Source organism: Neofelis nebulosa, chromosome 10 (assembly GCF_028018385.1).
Source record: "Neofelis nebulosa isolate mNeoNeb1 chromosome 10, mNeoNeb1.pri, whole genome shotgun sequence".
In the NCBI taxonomy this organism is placed as follows: Eukaryota; Metazoa; Chordata; class Mammalia; order Carnivora; family Felidae; genus Neofelis; species Neofelis nebulosa.
The window spans coordinates 115565665-115584765 of NC_080791.1; the positions used below are offsets into that span (position 1 = coordinate 115565665).

At 59.4% G+C, this 19101-nt stretch overlaps 2 protein-coding genes and 2 long non-coding RNA genes across 6 annotated transcripts in view; 2 read left to right on the top strand and 2 right to left on the bottom strand.

Moving 5' to 3' along the window:
• LOC131488404 (uncharacterized) overlaps window positions 1-1921 on the top strand; it is a 29933-nt gene extending 28012 nt beyond the window's left edge. The window contains exon 4 of the long non-coding RNA XR_009250196.1: window positions 731-1921. This is a non-coding gene — a long non-coding RNA (uncharacterized LOC131488404). The remainder of the gene's footprint in view (window positions 1-730) is intronic.
• Window positions 1922-3574: 1653 nt separating this feature from the next.
• On the bottom strand, window positions 3575-5984 carry LOC131488409 (uncharacterized). Its single transcript, XR_009250200.1, has 2 exons — window positions 4784-5984; window positions 3575-3745 (listed from the first exon to the last, which is right to left on the bottom strand). It is a non-coding gene; the product is annotated as an uncharacterized LOC131488409 (long non-coding RNA).
• Window positions 5985-8517: 2533 nt separating this feature from the next.
• On the top strand, window positions 8518-9876 carry IFITM5 (interferon induced transmembrane protein 5). Its single transcript, XM_058690199.1, has 2 exons — window positions 8518-8841; window positions 9357-9876. The coding sequence occupies exons 1-2, from the start codon at window positions 8653-8655 to the stop codon at window positions 9567-9569; spliced, it is 402 nt and encodes a 133-aa protein (XP_058546182.1). The 5' UTR covers window positions 8518-8652; the 3' UTR covers window positions 9570-9876.
• Window positions 9877-11927: 2051 nt separating this feature from the next.
• On the bottom strand, window positions 11928-19101 carry PGGHG (protein-glucosylgalactosylhydroxylysine glucosidase). Of its 3 annotated transcripts, none has more exons than XM_058690197.1 (14): window positions 18566-19101; window positions 17631-17914; window positions 17124-17334; window positions 16613-17048; window positions 15567-15686; window positions 15001-15132; window positions 14714-14825; window positions 14397-14469; window positions 14169-14305; window positions 13910-14043; window positions 13700-13795; window positions 13425-13522; window positions 13139-13350; window positions 11928-13046 (listed from the first exon to the last, which is right to left on the bottom strand). In XM_058690197.1, the coding sequence occupies exons 2-14, from the start codon at window positions 17887-17889 to the stop codon at window positions 12991-12993; spliced, it is 2076 nt and encodes a 691-aa protein (XP_058546180.1). In that variant the 5' UTR covers window positions 17890-17914; window positions 18566-19101; the 3' UTR covers window positions 11928-12990. The 3 variants fall into 3 exon arrangements, with proteins under 3 accessions (XP_058546180.1, XP_058546179.1, XP_058546181.1); XM_058690196.1 differs by lacking the exon at window positions 18566-19101 and adding an exon at window positions 18231-18551; XM_058690198.1 differs by lacking the exon at window positions 18566-19101 and adding an exon at window positions 18170-18551.

The following is a 19101-nucleotide window of genomic DNA, read 5'->3' on the forward strand; positions in this document are numbered from 1 at the left end:
GGCCGGGGGCAAGCCGCCTTCCTAAAGCATGTTGTGGCTACAGCAGAGTTGCAAGAGGGCAAACCCCATACATAAACACTTTCAAAACACTGCTCACTTCGCATCTTTCGATTTTTCATTGGCCAAAGCGTGCCCTGTGGCCAGGCCTGATGTCCGGGACAGAGCACCCGACTAGGTACCCCAGGCCATGAGGCTCGGGCCAGCTGGTTGGCAGCTCACTCGAGCCCCAAGGGTCCTCTGGCCTTTCCGTCCCACGGTCCTGCCATCGCCATGTCTGGCAATTATGGAATGAATGCCACTTTGTTGTATAAACCCTTGTGGGCGTTTTCTCTCCCCAGAGTGGACTCCCATCAGGAAGGCCACCAGCCGAGGACTGAGGGACGTGTGGTCAGGCCTCTGTCCATGTGCTGCTGCCAGATGTGTCCTTGGGCCCCTGGTGGACCCTGAGCACCGACCGGGGCCCTGCGTGACGTGCTGCCTGCTCCTTGCTGGAGGCTCTCTGCTAATGTCATCTGCCACCTACCAGTGCAACCTCCAGGTCTACTTGGATAGGGTCAAGTGCACTCTGTTCCTCCTGTTTACTGAAGCTTAGTGGAGAATCCGTCAAAAATAACATCATGGGGGCTAAAGAGAAGGGTTTTCTAAAGACAAAGAATCGTATTATGCGACAGTTTAGACTTTGGCTTATGAGCTGGTTTCAATCATTTTCTTCCTTTTTCCCATCCTTCAGCCCTGACTAGTGCATAGATCGACTAATCCTACACCAACGGAAAAGCCACATGGTGAGTAGAGTTTCTGAGGTGTTTCCAGGTAGGAAGGCTGCTATGGCCCACAGGACAACGTCTGAGGAGTGGCCGTGTTAAGGGAGCAGTTTACTGCACAGCACAGCGTGGGGCCACACTTAAGCCCCCCACTGGGGCTGGGGCAGGAGCGGCTGGGAGACCCTTCAAGCCTCAGACAGGACCGACATGGGCCTGAGAAAGACCCTGGGGACAAGCATGGGAACAATCTGGGCACCAGAGCAACTCCCAGGCCCCGCTCTCATCCCTGCCCTCACACCTGCAGCTCCCAGCCCTGTGTGCCCAGACTGCGGGCCAGGGGACGGCACTTGTGGGCGTGGGGAGTCTGGCAGCAGCAGCGAGCAGGCTGCACGTAGCGCGGAAAGGGCTCAGGTGGTGTTTGTGGACACAGTGGCTCCGGCCGGAGCTGAGAGACACGAGGGTCCGCACGGGAACTGATCCAACTGTGAAGGGCTGAAGGAGCTTCAGCCTCCCTCTTGACGGGATCTGGACCCAATGTGAAGAAGGACCCACAGGAGCCATGACCCACGGGCATCGAGCAGTCACTTGGAGAGGGAATAGCTGGGCTTCCTCACATTTCCATCCACAAGGAGAACACAGGCGTGTTTCACCTACATTTTCTCAGCGTGTGGAAGAGGTCTTGGACTGCTAAGATCTGAGGTGTTTCCCATTTTGTTTGGGCCTTGACATGAAGCTGGCTCCTACATTCTCTCCTCTGTGCTCCAGATGAGCTGATGTAATTGAACCTGTGGAAGCATTTTAATCCTGCGTACCGTGTGGCCTTAGCATGAGGCTGCTCTACCCCCTGAGTTCCCAGAGCCGCCAGCTGGAAGCTCGCTCTGGTTCCTGGGTGGAGGTGAAGATCTCAGACTGCCACTGGGCACAGGGCGGGCTCCCGGAGCCCCAGCTTCCCCAAGCACCAATGAGTGGGAAGGAGAAAATTAGTGAAATCTCGCAGAGAGTCTGTTTTTGCCGATTCTGCTGGTACGCCTCCTCCCATGTTCACCTACATTTTGGATAATTAGCCTGTAGGTAGAGACACTTAGCTGTATGCTTAACCAAAGTTAAAATTTTAAACGTAAATAAGGTACATTTTATGTTATATACACTTTACCACAATAAAAAAATTCAGTTGACTTTGGCAGTTTATTCATTGATTCAGTGGGACGATAGATTTTGGAGTTCCTAACAATTTTCCTGCATGATTTAATTTTTTTTTTTTTAATTTTTTTTAACATTTATTTATTTATTTTTCAACTTTTTTTTAATTTTTATTTTTGGGACAGAGAGAGACAGAGCATGAACGGGGGAGGGGCAGAGAGAGAGGGAGACACAGAATCGGAAACAGGCTCCAGGCTCCGAGCCATCAGCCCAGAGCCCGACGCGGGGCTCAAACTCACGGACCGCGAGATCGTGACCTGGCTGAAGTTGGACGCTTAACCGACTGTGCCACCCAGGCGCCCTAACGTTTATTTATTTTTGAGACAAAGAGAGACAGAGCATGAACAGGGGAGGGGCAGAGAGAGAGGGAGACACAGAATCTGAAACAGGCTCCAGGCTCCGAGCTGTCAGCACAGAGCCCGACGCGGGGCTCGAACTCACGGACCGTGAGATCATGACCTGAGCCAAAGTCGGACGCTCAACCGACCAAGCCACCCAGGCGCCCCGTGCATGATTTAATTTTAACAACAACTGTGTTTCACAATTGGGACAAAAAAATCCCTTGATATTTAACAATCAGCTCTTACAAGTTGGTAGGAGCTAAATGCAACACACTTCACTACAGGACATTCATCAGGCCATAGAAGACTCATGTTCAGGGACCAACACATTGACATCTTTGTGCTTGCCTCTAGATCCCGGGCAGGAGCAGAAGGATGGGTGTCGGGCATCGGTGGTAGATGACATGGGGTAGTGTAAACTGTTTGATCTGGAATGTTCTGCTCCATCCTCTAATGCATTGGTGCTGGGCCCACTCAGAGCTCTGACTTGGCAGGTCTTGTACAACCCTGCTCACATGGGCAACTCTGCTGCCAGGTGACCTGGTGGCCCACGTCCCCACCTGGCTGGCCCCACCACTCGATGGCTCTTACCCAGAAGGCCACTGATCCAGTGCAAGGATGAGCCAACCACCGTTTATTTCTATTCCCTTTCCTGGCATGAGGAGTGGAAGAAGCCTGTTGGGACGGCCTGGGGCCCACTGAGAGTTTTGATTTGGGTCAAGACCCCTTTAGAACTTGGCTTCCATGTGCCCTCATGCAGTAACATTCTGCCAGTTTGTCATCTGTCATTCTGTCATTTTTTTGTCCTTCTTAGCCCCCATTTTGTTGCTTTTACGTGTTTTGGCTGGTGTTTACACTGGCATGCACAAGTCTTAGCTGCTCAGTTTTTTTTTTTAATTTTTAAATGTTTTTATTCACTTTTGAGAGAGCAAGAGAGAGAGATAAAGCACAAGTGGGGTAGAGACAGAGAGAGAGGGAGACAGGGGATCTGAAGCAGGCTCTGCACTAAGATATAACTGATATATCCCTTATGACTATAGACAGAAAATACTCAATGAATTTCTAGCACTCTGAATCCAGCAACATATCAGAAAGAGTATACACTGAGACCAGATGGGATTTCTCCCAGAAATGTAATGATAGTTTAAGAAGTAAAAAGCAATTATTATATTCCTCAAAAAGTTAAAACAGTAATAGCATGTGATCCAGTAAGTCCCCTGGGATCCCACTGGGTACTAACCCAAAGAAAATGAAAACACTAATTCAAAAAGATACATGCACCCCTACGTTCATTGCAGCATTATTTACAGTAGCCAAGTTACGGAAGCAGCCCAAGTGTCCATCTGTAGGTGAATGGATAAGGAAGATGTGGTGTGTTTAGATGATGGAACATTCCACAGCCATAAGAAAAAAGAAATCTTGCCACCTGTGAACATGGGTGATCTAGAGGGCATTATACAAATGAAATAAGCCAGACAGAGAAAGACAAATAGCATCTGATTTCAATTTCACTTACATGTAGCAGCTGAAAAACAAAGGAGGGGCACCTGGGTGGCTCAGCTAGTTAAGCCTCTGACTCTCGATTTCAGCTCAGATCATTATCTCACAGTTTGTGAGAGTTTGTGTCAAGCCCTGTACTGACAGAGCAGAGCCTGCTTGGGATTCTCTCTTTCCCTCTCTCTCTGCCCCTCCCCTGCTCTCTCTCTCAAAATAAATAAACATTTTAAAATATAAAGAAAAGAAAATATTTTTTTAATTCATTTTTTGAGAGATAGAGCGTGAGCAGGGGAGGGGCAGAGAGAGAGGAAGACACAGAATCCGAAGCAGGCTCCAGGCTCTGAGCCGTCAGCACACAGCCCAACCCCAGACTCCAACTCATGAACCACCAGATCATGACCTGAGCCGAAGTGGGACACTTGACTGAGCGACCCAGGCACCCAAATAAAAGAAAATCTTTAAAGAAATAAAATAATAAAATAAGATAACATACAAATGAACAAATAAGCAAAAAGCAGAAACAGACTCATAAATACAGAGAACAAACTGATGATTGTCAGAGGGAAGGGAGGTGAGGGTGAGCAAGAAGAGGGAAGGGAGGTGGGGGGTACAGGCTTCCACTTATGGAATGAATGAGTCACGAGGATGAAAAGCACAGGATAGGGGATACAGTCAATGACGTTGTCATATGTTGTGTGATGACAGATGGCAGCTACACTCGTGCTGAGCCCAGCATAACGGACAGGCTTGTGGAATCACTATGTTGTACACCTGAAACCAGTTAACATTGTGTGTCAACTCTCCTTCAATTTAAAAAAATCAATCAGTATAATACTCCATATTAAAAGAATGAAGAAAAAACACCATGTGATCATCTCAGTTCCTGCAGAAAAAGTATTTGACAAAATCCAACAACCTTTCCTGATCACACACACACACACACACACACACACAAAACTAGAAATAGAAAGGAAATTCGTCAACCTGATAAAGGACGTCTATGGACAACTCACAGCTGACGTTACACCCCATGGTGAAAGACTGAAAGCTTTTCCCCTAAGATCCAGAACGAGGCCTCATCCTGGCTTCTTTTTCAGGTTGGGCACATCGGGTCCAAAGAATCAGGGGCTCCAGGCCCAAATCAAACTCTCAGGGGGGCCCCTGGAACTCCCCAGGGGGGAGGCAGTTTCCACTCTTCAGACGAGTTACCAGAAAAGAAAGAAAGGGTGGTTGGCTCATCCTCACATTGGATCAGTGGCCCTCAGGGTCAGAGCCGTGGTGGTGGGGCCAGCCAGGTGGAGACGTCTGCAATTGCACCCCCCCCCCCCCACCACCGGGAGACAAATAAAGAACAGTGTCTCATCCCGAAGGGCAGCAGAAATCAGTGCCACCCTCGAACCTAACGGGTGCAGCGGTGCTGGCCCCCACCAGAGCCCCATTTCATTCACCAGTCTGACCCCCAGACCCAGGACCTTGGCAGAGACAGTGGAGTGCTGCAGACCGGCCCGGCGGGAGCCCCGCGTCAGCTGCTGTGCCAGATGTAGACCCAGTCGTCCTCAGGGCTGGGGTGTGTGGACAGTGACCTGCCCAGATCTCTAAAGACGGACACGGGCCACCAGGTGGCAGACCTGCCTACCACGAGCAGAGCAGGGCTGTCTCGGCCCCGCCAAGTCAGCAGGGATGCGTGAGAGGGTGGAGGTGGAACGTTCCAGATCAAACGGGCAGTTTGCACCGCCGTGTCACCCACCACTGCCGTGCTCGCCTGTCCCTCTGCTCCCACCAGGGCTGCGGGGAGAGCCCCTGCGAACCAGATGATGGAAAAGGACGATTTCCCAGCCTGGTGCTCCAGGGGTCAGCTCAGTGCGAGCAGAGATCTGGACAGAGCTGGGGCTTGTACCCACACCCATCCAGGGTGTCCTGCGGTCTAATGCTCTACATACCCCCTCGCTCAAGGGTGTCCTGAGGATCCGTGGGAAGGGAATGCTTCCTGGGAGCACAGCTGCAAGCCAGTTACTTTCTCTGGGCCCTTGGCTCAGGGGGTTCAACGCATTCCCGGTGTGGTTTCCTTCCCTGTTCTCGGTCTTCAGCCGGCACCTCCTGAGGTCTCAGAGTGTTGACCCCGATACAGGGTCCCATAAGGTGTATCATGCTCCATGCTGGGTATGCAGGCTCGGGTCCACCAGTAACCCACTTGAGCAAGCAGAGCAGAGGCGAGATCCAGAAGGTGGCCGCCAGATCAAAGAAGGGTATGAAGTGCTGTGTCGCCGTGGGTAGACTGCACGGGGTAGGGTACAGCGCCCAAGGGCAGGCCTGGTGGTTCTGCCTTTCCACACATACACGGCCTCCATCCTGCTACCGTGGGCTCTGTGAGCTCAGAGGCTCCATTTCCCAAAGTGGGAAAGCTTCCGTCACGTGACCCAACCAGCTACTGTTGACCCACTGGCTCTAGATGCCACACGGACACCGGTTTTCTCCCAGCAGGGCCATAGACAAGGTCCCGGAGATGAGGGAGGGCTGCTGCTCCACATGGAGGTGGGGAGCAGGCCCCCTCTTGCCCAGTTTTGATGGTAAATGGGCATGTGCAGCACTCCTGCCCCAGGAAGAGTGTGGTGACCAGGCCCCAGGTCTGACAGAGAAGGGCTCACATCACACAGTCATCTGCTGGGCCTAGCAGAGGTGGTGGCCGAGGGTGAGGTGAACGTGGGACGGATTCCAGCGGAGAGAGACGATGGCTTTTGTGTGGCCCTGAGACCAGCGGCGGCAGCAGAAGACAGCCCTTTCCACTCACCTCCTTCTGAGTCCCCCCCTAGGATGAGGGGACTACTGAGACCCTGGAAAGACCGCCCCAGAGCCTGTACCAACACCATGATGCACATTCAGACCCACTATGAGGAAGGAAGGGCTCACTGCCCCGGCTTCTGGGGGGGTCACACCTCCTCTGAGAGGTATCCTGCTTCCCGTGTCCAATCAACACAGTGGCGTACACACGGGGCCCTCTGCCCTGCTCCGGACATCTCGCAAGGGCCACCCGAGCTCCAGAGAGCCTGAGGGTTAGCTCCGGGCTTCGCTGTGGCTTGGCTTCCCCTTCTCCTTCTGCCCTACCCTGCTTCAGCCCCTCCCTTCCAAGGGCTCGACCCCAACAACGTTCCTATGAAGCATCCTACACACAGATCTCCTTGGGGGTCTGCCCGGAACAACCTCGCAGGGCCTTAGCCATTAGCTATTAATCAGCCAATGGCCATTAGCCATTGCAATGACTTCAGATCTCACTGGGAGTGAGGTGGGAGCCACTGCAGTGTTCTGAGCAGAGGGAGGATGTGACCTGTCTTCTGTTGTAACAGGATCAGTCTGGTTTCAGTACTGAGAAGGGGGGGGGGGCGAGTGTGACCTGGTCCCAGAGGTCATTCATCACAGGGTGATGACACTCGGCCTGCCCTGGGAGACGGGCCACATGGACTTGGTATGGGTGACAGAGGGAGAAGGGGGGTAAGCCAATGCTTTTTGCCTGAACAGCTGGCTAAGCAGAGCCCCCGTCACCTGTGCTGGGAGACTGGGCAGAGGGAGAGCAATGGACTGAATGTGTCCCCCACAATTTATTTGCTGAAATCTCAGTGCCCAAAGTGATGATATCACGAAGCCGGGGCTCTGGGAGGTAACTGGGTCACGAGGGTGGGGCCTCATGATGGGATTGATGTTGTTATAAAAGAGACCCCACAGAGTCCCTAGCCCCTTCCAACACAGGAGCACACCGTGAGAAGTTGGCCATATTGCAACCCGGAGGGTGGTCTCCCCAGAATCTGTCCACACCGGCACCCTGATCTGACCTCCAGCCTCCAGAAGCATGAGGAACAAATCTGGTGTTTATGAGCCACTCAGTTGGTGGTACTTTGTTGTAAGGACTCCCACTGATGAAGACAGGAGGTTGGGGGACAGGAACCTGTGGTCTCTTGAGGAAAAGTTAGCTTGGAGACCTTTCTGAAAGCCCTGTTCCCAGGGTCAGCACTTAAGCATTGGAGTGGGGCGGGGGTGGTCAGCAGTGAAGTCTGGTCCTGTGATGAAAATGCAGGTCATTGGTACACAGGTGGCATTCAGGGGGTTGCTGGACCCTCCAGAGGGAGAGCAAAACAGACCCTGAGCTCATACCTCCAAGCTTCTGAGGACTCGTGAGGACACTAGCCGAGGAGGCTGAGAAGCAGCTGTGTGCCCACCAGGGGAGAGGGTTCACTGCGGCACGTGATGCAACCATAGGGCCGGTGCTGGGGCCTCCTGCATGCCTGACCCCCTAGCATGCCACAGCCCCTCTTCCGTCCCCCTGTGGCTCGTCTCCTCCCGCGGGTACATGGGCAGCGACTTCTGTATTCCACCCCCCACCCCCCCACCCCCTGCGCCGCTGGACGCTGGCGGCCCGAGGTGAGAGGGCAGCGCCTGAGCTCTGGGTTCTGGGGATAGAGTCCAAGCCCGGGGGTCTCCAGCCCGGCTCTGCAGCTGAGGCGGCATCGCGCCCACCCACAGCCCCGAGGTGGCAGCAGTTCCGAGGGGCGGGGTGGGGGGGGGCGGTCTGCAGCCGGCGCTCGCCCCTTCCTTTCCGTAGCTCCGGGGGGCTCCCGGGGGCGGGGGGACGGGGCTCGCGCGGGGGGGGGGGGGACGGCAGGGGGTGGGGGGCTGCCGGGGGGGGGGGGGGCGGGGGGCGGGGCGGGGCCGCGCTCCCGGCGGCGCCGGGCTGTAATTTGTCGTTATATTTAGCGGGCGGCGCCGGGCCGGGCCGCGGGAGGGCGGCGGCGGGGCTATAAGCGGCCCTGGGCGCCCACCCTCGAAGCGGGAGCCCGAGCGAGGAGGAGACGGCGCTGGAACCCATGGACACGTCGTACCCCCGCGAGGACCCCCGGGCCCCGACGCCCCGCAAGGACGGCGCCGCCCACACGGCCCTCACTGTGGGGGCGCCGCGACCCCCACCTCGAGACCACCTGATCTGGTCGGTGTTCAGCACCCTCTACCTGAACCTGTGCTGCCTCGGCTTCCTGGCGCTGGCCTACTCCATCAAGGTGGGCTGTCGGGGAGGGGTGGGGCTGGGGGGGCGCTCTCCGGAGGACCTGAGGGGCTCGTGGGGGGAGGGGGTTGGCGGAGGGGGAGCCGCTTGTCAAAGGGCCACTACATGGGCGAGGCGCTGGACAAGCTCTCCACCTCGTGAGGGCTTCTCCTTTGAGGTCCCTCAGTAAGAGTCTGTCCTGCGGCGGGAGGGGGTGGGGGGGTGGGGGGGTGGGGGGGAGAGTCTAGTCCACGCAAAAGAACAGAGTTGGTGAGGGCTTCCCAAGGGCTTCTCTTTCATCAGTGCTTTCCCCACGCCGAGGGCTCCTGTGAGCAAAGCCCACCCTCCCGCTTCGCTCCCGGGGGGGGGGGGGGGGGTTCTCGGCGTCCAGGGACTCCCCACCCACAGAGGGTCCTTGGAGCCCCACGCGGGCCTGGGATGGCTTCTGGGTCCACAGCTGCGGTGGGAGGGGCAGGAGGCAGGGCCCCCAGCGCGTGTAGAGACCCGGCCCTGCCACTCACTGGTCCGCAGGCCCGAGACCAGAAGGTGGCTGGAGACCTGGAGGCAGCCCGGCGTTTTGGCTCCAAGGCCAAGTGCTACAACATCCTGGCCACGATGTGGGCGTTGGTACCGCCTCTCCTGCTCCTGGCGCTGGTGGTGACCGGTGCCCTGCACCTGTCCCGGCTGGCCAAGGACTCTGCTGCCTTCTTTAGCACCAAGTTCGATGACTCGGACTATGACTGACAGGCTGGGCCTTGTCCTCCTGCTGACCCACGGATCCTGACGCCAGGACCACCCCCCCAGGGGCTGCCCCAGGGGCTCCACCCTGACCCCCTGGAAACCTGACTCCGCCACAGGGCCTGATGCCCACTCCTCCCACCCCAGCCTGGGCACCTAATACTGACCCTGAAGAGCCCTCATTTGGACCCCAGTGGCCTCACTCTAACCCCAGTGGTCCCCGTCCCCCTGACTCCTTGCCCCCAGGCCGGAACCTCCTGCCCCACTCACCAGACTCAGCCTGGATTTCACAATTAAAGCGCCTAGTTCTGGACAGTGCCTCCTGGGTTTCTTGCCGGGGTGAGAGAGGGTTTCTTCCTGAGGGGAGCTACCCCAGGGACCACCCAAGCCACCCTCCCCCCTGGACTGACCCCAGCACGATGGCAGGGTGACCTGTTCTGTCTGCTGGGCCCCAACTGTCCCCTTCACTCAGGCACTGGGTGGCTTGTGGCTTCTGGGGTGGAGGCCCCAGAGTATTTTAGAATGAAGTTTGGGAACTCAGGCTTTTGATCTCTGCTGCCCTGCCGGGCACTGTGGTTTAGCGGCCCCCCTTCCAGAACACGTGTGCCCTTACCCATGTGTGTGCACGTGTGTTAAGTGGGAGTCCCTGGGAGGACATCTTGGGTCCTCGCCCTGCATGTTTCTGTCAGTGGGTTGGGGGGAGTCACTGTGTCTGTCCCTGTGGCCCCTGCACTCCTCGCACTCTGAGAAAGCTTAGTCCCCACGGTGGGTTTCCTCCCTCCTGGGTCAGTGGGGCTGGACACAAAGACACATAAGCACACAGGCATGTCCTTGTCACCCATGCACACACTTATCACACAGACACACACTTGCGCGAAGGGAGGAAACTGGGAGTGAGGACACTTTCTGGGCATCCTTGGTGTTCCCCCCTTCCTGGAAACCAGCGGAGCCTGGCAAGAGGAGGTTGCTAAGCACATGCACACACCCTGTGTGGCTGGGGATGAAGTCCCTTAGGCCTCACTGTGGCCAGTCCAATGACAGGGCAGGCTAATTGCAGGGGCCTTAACTGCCGGGCGGCTCAGGGTTTTGAGCACCCCACCCAGGGTTCCTTCCCCACCCAGGGAGCCCCCTTTGCCTACCCATCTGCCTGGGTTGGGTGTGGGGGTCTGTCTAGCTGCTGTACTTGGAGCCTCAGAGTCCCCTCTTCTCCCTTGATAGCCGACAACTCACCTAGCTGTCTCCACAGTGTGCCCGTAGGGATGGTGTCCTGGCGGCATGCCAACAGTAGCCCAGCTGTAAGCTGGAGCATGTGCGGCTCCGAGCCGGCCCCTGCAGTAGGGGTGTGAGCAGCCTGGGGCCTGGCGCCTGCTGGGTGCCGGTCCCAGATTGTGCCAAGGACAAGGGCAGTGTGCCAGTGATTGGACCAGGATGGAGAGAGCGTGCCGACCCTGAGTTCCAGGTTTGGCCCAAGAAGGGAGTAACCTGTGCTGGGTGCACAGGTTGGGAGTTGGCATCAGCTTGCATGTGGCCAGGTTGACGTCCCTAAGCATGGGATGGTCTGCTGTCCCCTTTGGTCATGGGGAAAGGTCACCAGCAGCCCTCCCTATCCCCAGACTGTCTCCTGGCGAGGCTGAGGGATCCTGACCAAGTTTAGGCAGTTGGCTGCCCCGGACCCTTGCCCAGCCATGCCAGCACATGGGTACTGTCACCCTGCCACGGCCCCCTCAGAGGGTCACCTCACTATGTGTACCGGGGACTGCATACATACATGGCTCACACACACAGGGCCACCTACCGCCCCACCTGATGTCTGCGCCCACATCTGGCTCCAGGGCCGCAAAGATAAGCATCTGCTCTGCTGGGACAGTCCCCAGCCACCCGACATCAGCAGATGCACTCTGGCCTTTGCCACACAGCCAGCAGTTGAGGGAGAGGCTGTGGGCAGCCAAGCGAGCCCCACCAAGGTGCTGGCTCTGTTCTCTGAGGTCACATACCCTTGGGAGTCAGCACTGCCGTGCGTGCAGCTCTACAGCCTGGAGGCCACGCTTCTTCCCATGTGCTGCTCCCTGCAGTAACCCAGAGATGAGCCTCGGGATCCCCGACGCCTCCAGCCACCCGCCTTCCCCCCGCCTCCCTCACGTGGCTCTGTCCCTCACAGCTTGTCTGCCCTGTGTCTGCTTCTTGGAGAACCTGCACTAACTCTCCACCAAGAACAGAGAGCGCACAGGGGTTTGCCAGAGCGAAGTGAGCGTGAAGGGGAGTGGCTGGCCCAACTGCTTGCTCTAAGTGAGCAGGTCCCTGCGCCTCTCGATCCGACCCATCCATCATGCAGCCCTTGCTTCCAGAAGGAAGGAGCGTACCAGCTTCTGAGGGCAAAATTTTCTCAGCACGCAACTTTAATTCCTCGGGCTCTCACCAAGACTGTGGTGGCAGATCTCATCTCACTCTTGAGAAATTCCCAAGGACCCAACGTGGGAGTGCCAGCTGGGGGGCTGAGGCCCCAGGGGGAGAGGCTGAACAGAGCCTCGGGCGATGGGCAGCCCGTCAGGACAGATGGGCCCAGGCCTGTGGCCTTGAAGCCATGCACACTTGGCCCCAGTTCTTCTGGCTGGTCAGAGGGAAGATGTGAGGTCTCGCTCTGCAGCCCATCCCCCTCTCTTCTTGGCTGAGGAAAGGCCTGTGATAGAGACCATCCAACCTCACCGAAGTGGCCCAGGGGCTGGAGCAGCCAAGGACTGAGGATGCGGAGGGTCCACGACAGCCTGAGAGCGCCTCGACCCCACGGTGCCCGACCCCATCTGTCGGACACACCAGGTTCCTTTTTGGTCCGCAAATGAGAATCCTGAGGGATTCTGCAGGGGACTGAGCAATTCTGCCTCATGCCCCACCCCTGCCATCCTGCACACTGAGGCCTGCACCTGTCTCTGCCTCCTCGGCAGAGAGGAAGCCACACCCCCAACCCACCCTGAGGCATCCTGGGGAAGGGACAGGTGTGGCAGGTGTCAGCCACAAAGGCAGGCACAGTAGTGGCTGAGGGGGCCATTGGGGGAGGGGCTCAGGCTGGAGGCAGACCTTCTTAAACTTTGGGCCAACGAATTCAGACTTTCCCTGGAGCCTGTGAGCCTGACTGCTGGTTGGAGAATGGGCAGGAGGGAGGGACTCAGCCGACCAGGAGGGTGTTGATGAGGGTGCAGCCAGCTGGGGGCGCCCACAGAGGGAGTGGGCAGATGGGAGGACCCGAGACGTCCCTGAAGCCCTGATCAGTCAGGTGCAGTGGCCAAGACAGCGCCAGGGCAAGGGAACTGGTGGGGGTTGGAGGACCCAATGGTGTCCCACAGGGGGTCCTGTGGGTTCTGGGGCAGGTGTGTAACGTCTTCCAAAAATTCTCCTAGGAAACTCTTGGAGAACAACTTGCTGCCTCTGCTTCCTACGAGAGTGACCTCTGTATCCGTCCAGCTGAGGAGGGAAAGGAGACTTTGTACCCTGCAGGGGGAGGAGGGCATTTTGAATGGGGGGTTGCCCTGGGGAGGTGACGTGCTCTGCACCCTTGGGTGAGTTTGGGGGTGGCGGCCTACCTGGGAGCAGGGGGAGTCGAGTGTGTGATGGCCACAGCTCAGCCTCCAGCAGGGGGGCCCAGGGCCCTGCTCGGGTTTTAACCTCGATCGTCACTGAGTCCTCGGAGAAGGAGAAGTCAAGCTTGTTCCCTTGGTAAGAGATGCCGTAGATGCGTACCCCAGAGACCTCTGCCAGACACATGGGGTCGAAGGTCATGCCAGCCCCTGTGATCCTGGGGGGAGGGAAGAGTTTCATGAGGAGCGGGAAGGTAGGGGGCTTCGAATGTTCTGTCAGAGCCGCACTCACCTGAACCCCGTGAATCCGAAGAGTGCTGCCTGCAGGAAGCCCCCCATACCCGTCAGGAAGTTCACAGCGCCGGACCCATCTGCATTCTCTGTCCACACCTGCCCGTGGAAGGCAGTTGGTGCACTGACTCCCAGGACACGGGCGCCACGAGGCTGCTGCCCCTGTTCCAGAAGGGTCCTGACCCTGCGGTGACTCCCCTGTCCCAAGGCTGGGCTCCCACTCCTACCGCCAAGGGGCCTGGGTGGGAGGCAAGTGGGGTCAGCTTGTGAATTGACCTTGAAGGGCTCCGTGATGTTGGCAAAGCTCCTCTCCAGGAGGTCCTGCGCCCGCCGTGGCTCCTTCAGCTCCATCCAGCCCACCGCAAACATGCTCTGGGGCCAGAGGTCAGAGGTCAGAGAACACGCTGGGCTGAAGCCCACTGCTTGGGGAGGGAAGACAGAAGCTAGTGAGGACCGCCTCTCCCCCACACCCTGCAGTCTCCTTACCCAGGTCATGGCAGGGCCCTTTGGGGACGTCACGGCCTCATAAATCTCTAGGTTTTTCCTGCGGGTATGAGGACTCAAGTGGAAAGGGATGGGGTATCCCAGGAGCACGACATCTGCCTGCTTCACCTCCTCTCCTGTGGAGGGACAGGTGCTGCTCACGGGGAGACAAGCTGGTGGGGGCTGCTCGGTCAGGTTGGGGGCATCCAGTCCCGTGGAGGGGGTGGGGAAGGGGCCCCAAGGCAGCTCCAAGTACACTCACCAGGCTGGTACCCGTCAAACTCAGGGTGGAAGTTCCGCCTTGGGTCGAAGGGCACCTTGATCTTATCGGCCACCGCCAGCCATTCACTGGGGACAGGCTGAGCCAGGTCCTGGGCCAGGGCAGCCGCAAAGCGCAGGCTAGGGGTGGACGTAGGAAGGGGGGCTCTAGCCTTAGCCCTCCAGGCTGGCTCCCTGCACGTGGAACTTGGGCAGGGGTCTTGGGTCTGACCTGTTCTGGACCAGGACGTTGGTGTACGCCGAGTTGTCGACCCCCGGATGGTACTCGTCGGGGGGCATGACTCCTGGGCACACAAGTGCAAGGAGGTGCTCAGCGCAGGGTCTCGGGGATCTGCCCCCGATGCCGGCGGCCAGGGTGCGGTTGGCACCATCGGCGGCCAGAGATCACACGCTGAACTGAAGAGCATCCCCCTGGCCCACCAGTCTGTGGCCACCCACCCTCCCTGCCGTGGACATCCACGCCTCCCCTCCCCCATAAGCAACCCCTCCCCGTGACCGTCCCCCCCCCCACCCCCGCCGTGCCCTCACCCTTCAGGTGGTACTTCTCCTCCTCAGGGCTCCACTCCACACGGCTACACCAAAACTCAGCCACGGCCCTGACAACGTCCCAGCCACCAGCCTCTCGGAAGAGCTGCAAGTCCTGGGAGAGCGGGAGAGGGCGGGACAGAGGCCACGCCATCCAGGACTGTGGTCCTCGCTGGTCCCTGCATGTCTTGTCAGTGCCCACCCTTCTGAGTGCCCAGCAGTGAAGGCCTGGCTCCAGGCAGGAGGTCATGGCCACATCAGGGGGCTGGTCATACATGCTGACGCCTCACCTGGGTGGCATGGTAGTAAAGCTGGAAAGCCAACACCACAGCTCCGTTTATATGAATTTCCTGGGTCCCATAAATGTCCTCCGGACACACCTCCAGACCAGAGCCCGCACTCTCCCAGGCAAACTTGGCTCCCTGAGGAGTTGGGGGGATGGAACAGACTTGACTGTTCTGGGCGTGGGGGCACAGGGGTAGTCCACCATTCCCAATACTCAGCCTTCAGCCAAGGAGAACAGAGGGGGCACTGACTGTCCGGGTGCCCTCATGGGGGCCTGCAGGCTTTGAGTGCCCAGTGTGTGCCCCTATCATAGGCCAGGTGGCTTTGCCCAGTTTCCCTTTGTGCTGACCCTGGGCCAGGGCAGTAAGGGGACTCTAGGTGAGCCCCGGCCAGGCTGTTCTTGCTGCCTCTACGGCACAGGCTGAGGGGTGCTGTGAGCCTGTGTAAGAATCTGGGAAACCCAGCCCCACCCAGAGAGGAACCTGAGGTGAGGGGTGCAGGCCTAGGAGGGATGTGGGGACCTCAGGCCCTTCAGGGGGCCCTGTAGGGTGGGCACCCAGGTCCCCCTCACCTGGTAGCCCAGCCTCCGGGCATTGTCTAGGGCCCCACCCAGCGTCCGGATGCGGTACTCCAGGAGGGCCCTGGCGGCCTCTGGGTGGAACATCAGGATATTTGGGAACATCCAGAGATCCTATGAGCACAGCCAAGGGCCCCTGGTTCAGGAGCTCTCGCTCCCTTCTCTCTCCCGTCTGCCCACACTCTGCCCTGGCCAGAGTCAGCACTGCTCCATGCCGCCTCCCCAGCAGCCCCTCTGTCTCCTTCCAGCTTCTTCCTCTGCTGCCCACCCTGGCTCCATCCTGGGCCATCCACACCTGCCCATCCCACGGCCCAGTCTCCAGGCCGAACGCTCCCCGGGCCCGGTCCCTGGCGCAGCACTTCCCCTCCCCAGCAGGCCTCTGGGTCTGCCCCGGAGCTCAGGCCAGAATCTGGGCAGGGGCAGCCTGGATGGGAGCCTGCTCTGTGGCTCATTAGCTGCCTGACCTGGTGAGTGACTCAGCTTCTCTAAGCCTCACCAGAGTGGGCCACAGCATTGGCTGCTGAGGGGTTAGCACCCTGGGTCCCTCCCGTGCCCAACGTCTGCCAAGTCCCAGCCTCTCCTGGCTCCCACTCCTGTCTGAGGCCTCACCCTCTTCTACCCATGCTCCACTCAGCAGCTAGACTACACCTCTGTCAGTGTCACTCCCAAGTTAAAGTCTCCATGGCTCCTGCAGCACCGCCACCCCCCCCCCCCCCCGTCCCCTGCCCTGCAACTGCTCCTCTTGCCGTGGTGAGAGCCCCTGTTGCCCTGGCCAGATGGCACACACCCTCTGAGCTCTGGTGTTTGTACCTTCTGGTCCCTCTGCCCGAATCACTCTTTTCCACCAAAGTCCTGTACGTCCCACCTCCTCCAGGAAGGCTCCCCTTCTGCCCTGGCCTCTGTGCCTCTCCAGTCACAGTCCCCATCCCAGGTAGGGCAGAGACAGCAGCCACGCCTGTGCCCGCAGCCACGGGATCCCCCGCACCCGTGTGCTGCCCCACCTGTGCATGCTGTGTGTTGGGAGGTAGAACAGTACATACCTGGTCCCAGAAGACATGGCCCCAGTAGCATTCCTCTCGGCTCCCATTGGACAGGCCCCCAGGGCTGAGGCCATGGCTGGCGTACCCTGGGGCCCCCGGCTGGGGCAGCGCACTGAGCAGGTAATAGAGGGCACCACGCAGGGCCTGGCGCAGAGGTAGGGGCCCCACCACGTCCAGGCCACAGCCAGCCCAGAGCTGGGCCCAGGCCTGGGCGTGGGCAGGGTACAGAGCGGCCCCCGCCTGCAGCTGCAGGGCCTCCGTGAGGCAGGCTTGGGCCTCCGCCTGGCTGCCGCCCACCACGGTCAGGAACTCCCAGGTCCGGTCTTCTTCGCTTTCCCCGAGGGTCAGGGCTGGGGGCACTGGTGTCCATAGCATGTGTACCTCCTGCTGCGGCCCCCCAGGTTGCTCTGGGGTGAGTGTGTGGCCACAAAGATACCTGCAAGAGTGCGGCCATGTCTAAGGGACCAGCTCCCTCCTCGGTCTACCTGGCCAGCCCTGACGGCCTCCTCACCGGGCTCCCTGGAAGTCAGGACCCAGATGCAGGTGAAGGTCCGGGCTTTCTGGGGAGAAGGTCGACTGCAGCAGCACCGTAATGGGCCGGCTCTCCCCGGCCACGCGGGTGATGGACACACTGAAAGCCAGGACGTGAGGCAGCGTGCGATGGGCGTAGAGGCGCTGGGAGGCCCGGAAGCTGGGGCCCTCTAGAGTGTGCAGAAAGGAGCCTGGGGAGGGGCAGAGGGGATCAGGGCAACTCACACGCCCCACTTAGGACCCCCAAGGACAGTTACCAAGCTACCAGCCCCTCGGCAAGGAGGATCCGCCCTCTGAGCCCCAGCTGCCCCATCTGGGAAGCTACAGGTGCACAGAGGGCCCCACGCGCCAGTGCCAGCCAGGTCAGGAGGCCGGCAGGGCTGACTTCTCTGTGAGCCAGCATCCTGAGTTAGGAGGTGCTGGGATGGGACTGCTGTTGGTTGCCGCACTCACCTCGGGTGTGGGGGAGCGGGACAGTGGTGGCTACCTGTATTAGTGTCCAGGGCAAAGGTCTTGGTCAGCTGATTTCCGGTCTCTGCAGGGGCCTCCAGCTGGACGTTGAGGGGACTAGGCAGAATGGCCCGGTGTGTGTCCCCACAAGCCCCATTGTACACGCCGCTCACATGCAGCGTGTCATGATACACACGCGTGCCCAAGTATGTGTTGGTCACGGTGGCCAAGAGCCGGGGGTCACCGGGCAGAGAATGGGCACTGAATATGGTGGGGTCCTCGCTGGCATCCTCCATGGAAAGGCTTGCTCAGCAGATTGGCCTGGAAAAGGGGGAGTCAGGGGCCCCTACAATTGGCCGGCCTTGTTCCCTCTTCTGACTGTAAACCCCCAGGCACCCGCTGGAACTTGGCAGGTGCCTCCCAGAGCTGGTGGGAGGGGTGTGGGCCACCCGCACTCAGCCCTGATTTTCCATAGCCCTTACTTTTGAGCCACCCCTGGAAACACCTCCAACCCTGAGAGACGCTCAAACCCCTGATGCTGATCTCCAGAGACCCAGTGAGTCCCCAGATCCCCACCTTCAGACCTCAATTCGAACCCTTCCAGCTCTCTCCAAGCCGCGCCCCCACAAGCCCAGACCTGTTAGTGGGGAGCTCGGAAGCCTCAGTCTTCCGGACCTGGGGGAGGGGCGCCGTCGCCGGGCGGGGAAGCGGCCCGAGCCCTGCGGAGCGGGCTGGGGAGGAGGGTCTCTGGGCCACACCGCAGCCGGCGTGTCCCCAGGCCCCAGCTCGCTCGGCGCCGCCCCTTCCAGGCCGGAGGGAGAAGTCGCAGGCGCCGCCGTCTCGGCCGGAAGGCCCCGCGGTCCCCGCCCCCGGGCCCCAGGGCGGAGCAGCCGGTGTGCCGACCCGGTGCCCCCGGCGCGCCGGCGGGCCTCCCGGGGAAGCCGCGCGGGCCCGCACAGTTTGAACCCTGACCTCAAGGACGCGTGGAGGGACGGCTGTGAGAGGGGCAGGGGCCTCTGGTGTGCGATCGCCCCTCGCCGGCCGCGGCTTCCTCCCTCCCGGGTCTCCCCTTCCGGGGAGTGGCGCGGGTGGTCCTCCTCCTGCAGAAGTCCTTCTCTTCGCTCGCTCCGGCGCTACCTCATGCCCTGCCCAGCCCGTCGTACCCCCAGTCTGCATCCCCCGCCTGGGCCCTCTAAGGCGGCTAGGCCACGGGTTTGTCTCCTAGCCTCTCTGGCCCCGCGCCTGACCCAGATGTCTGTGCTCAACCCCTGGGCCCAGCAGGAGATACTCAGAGCCAACCTGTGCCTGGAAGTCTGCTCTTCCTGTGGCCTCCCCCAGTGTCGGCGATGGGGACTCCACCTGTCCAGGTGCTCAGGCCCCCGTGGTCCACCCTCTCCACTTCTGTCCACAAATCCTACTGTTCTCCACTTTCACGGCTTGTCAGCTCCATCATCCCCACTGCCACCCGGCCACCTCTGAGAGCAAGCCCTCCTCTTGGATGGACAGTC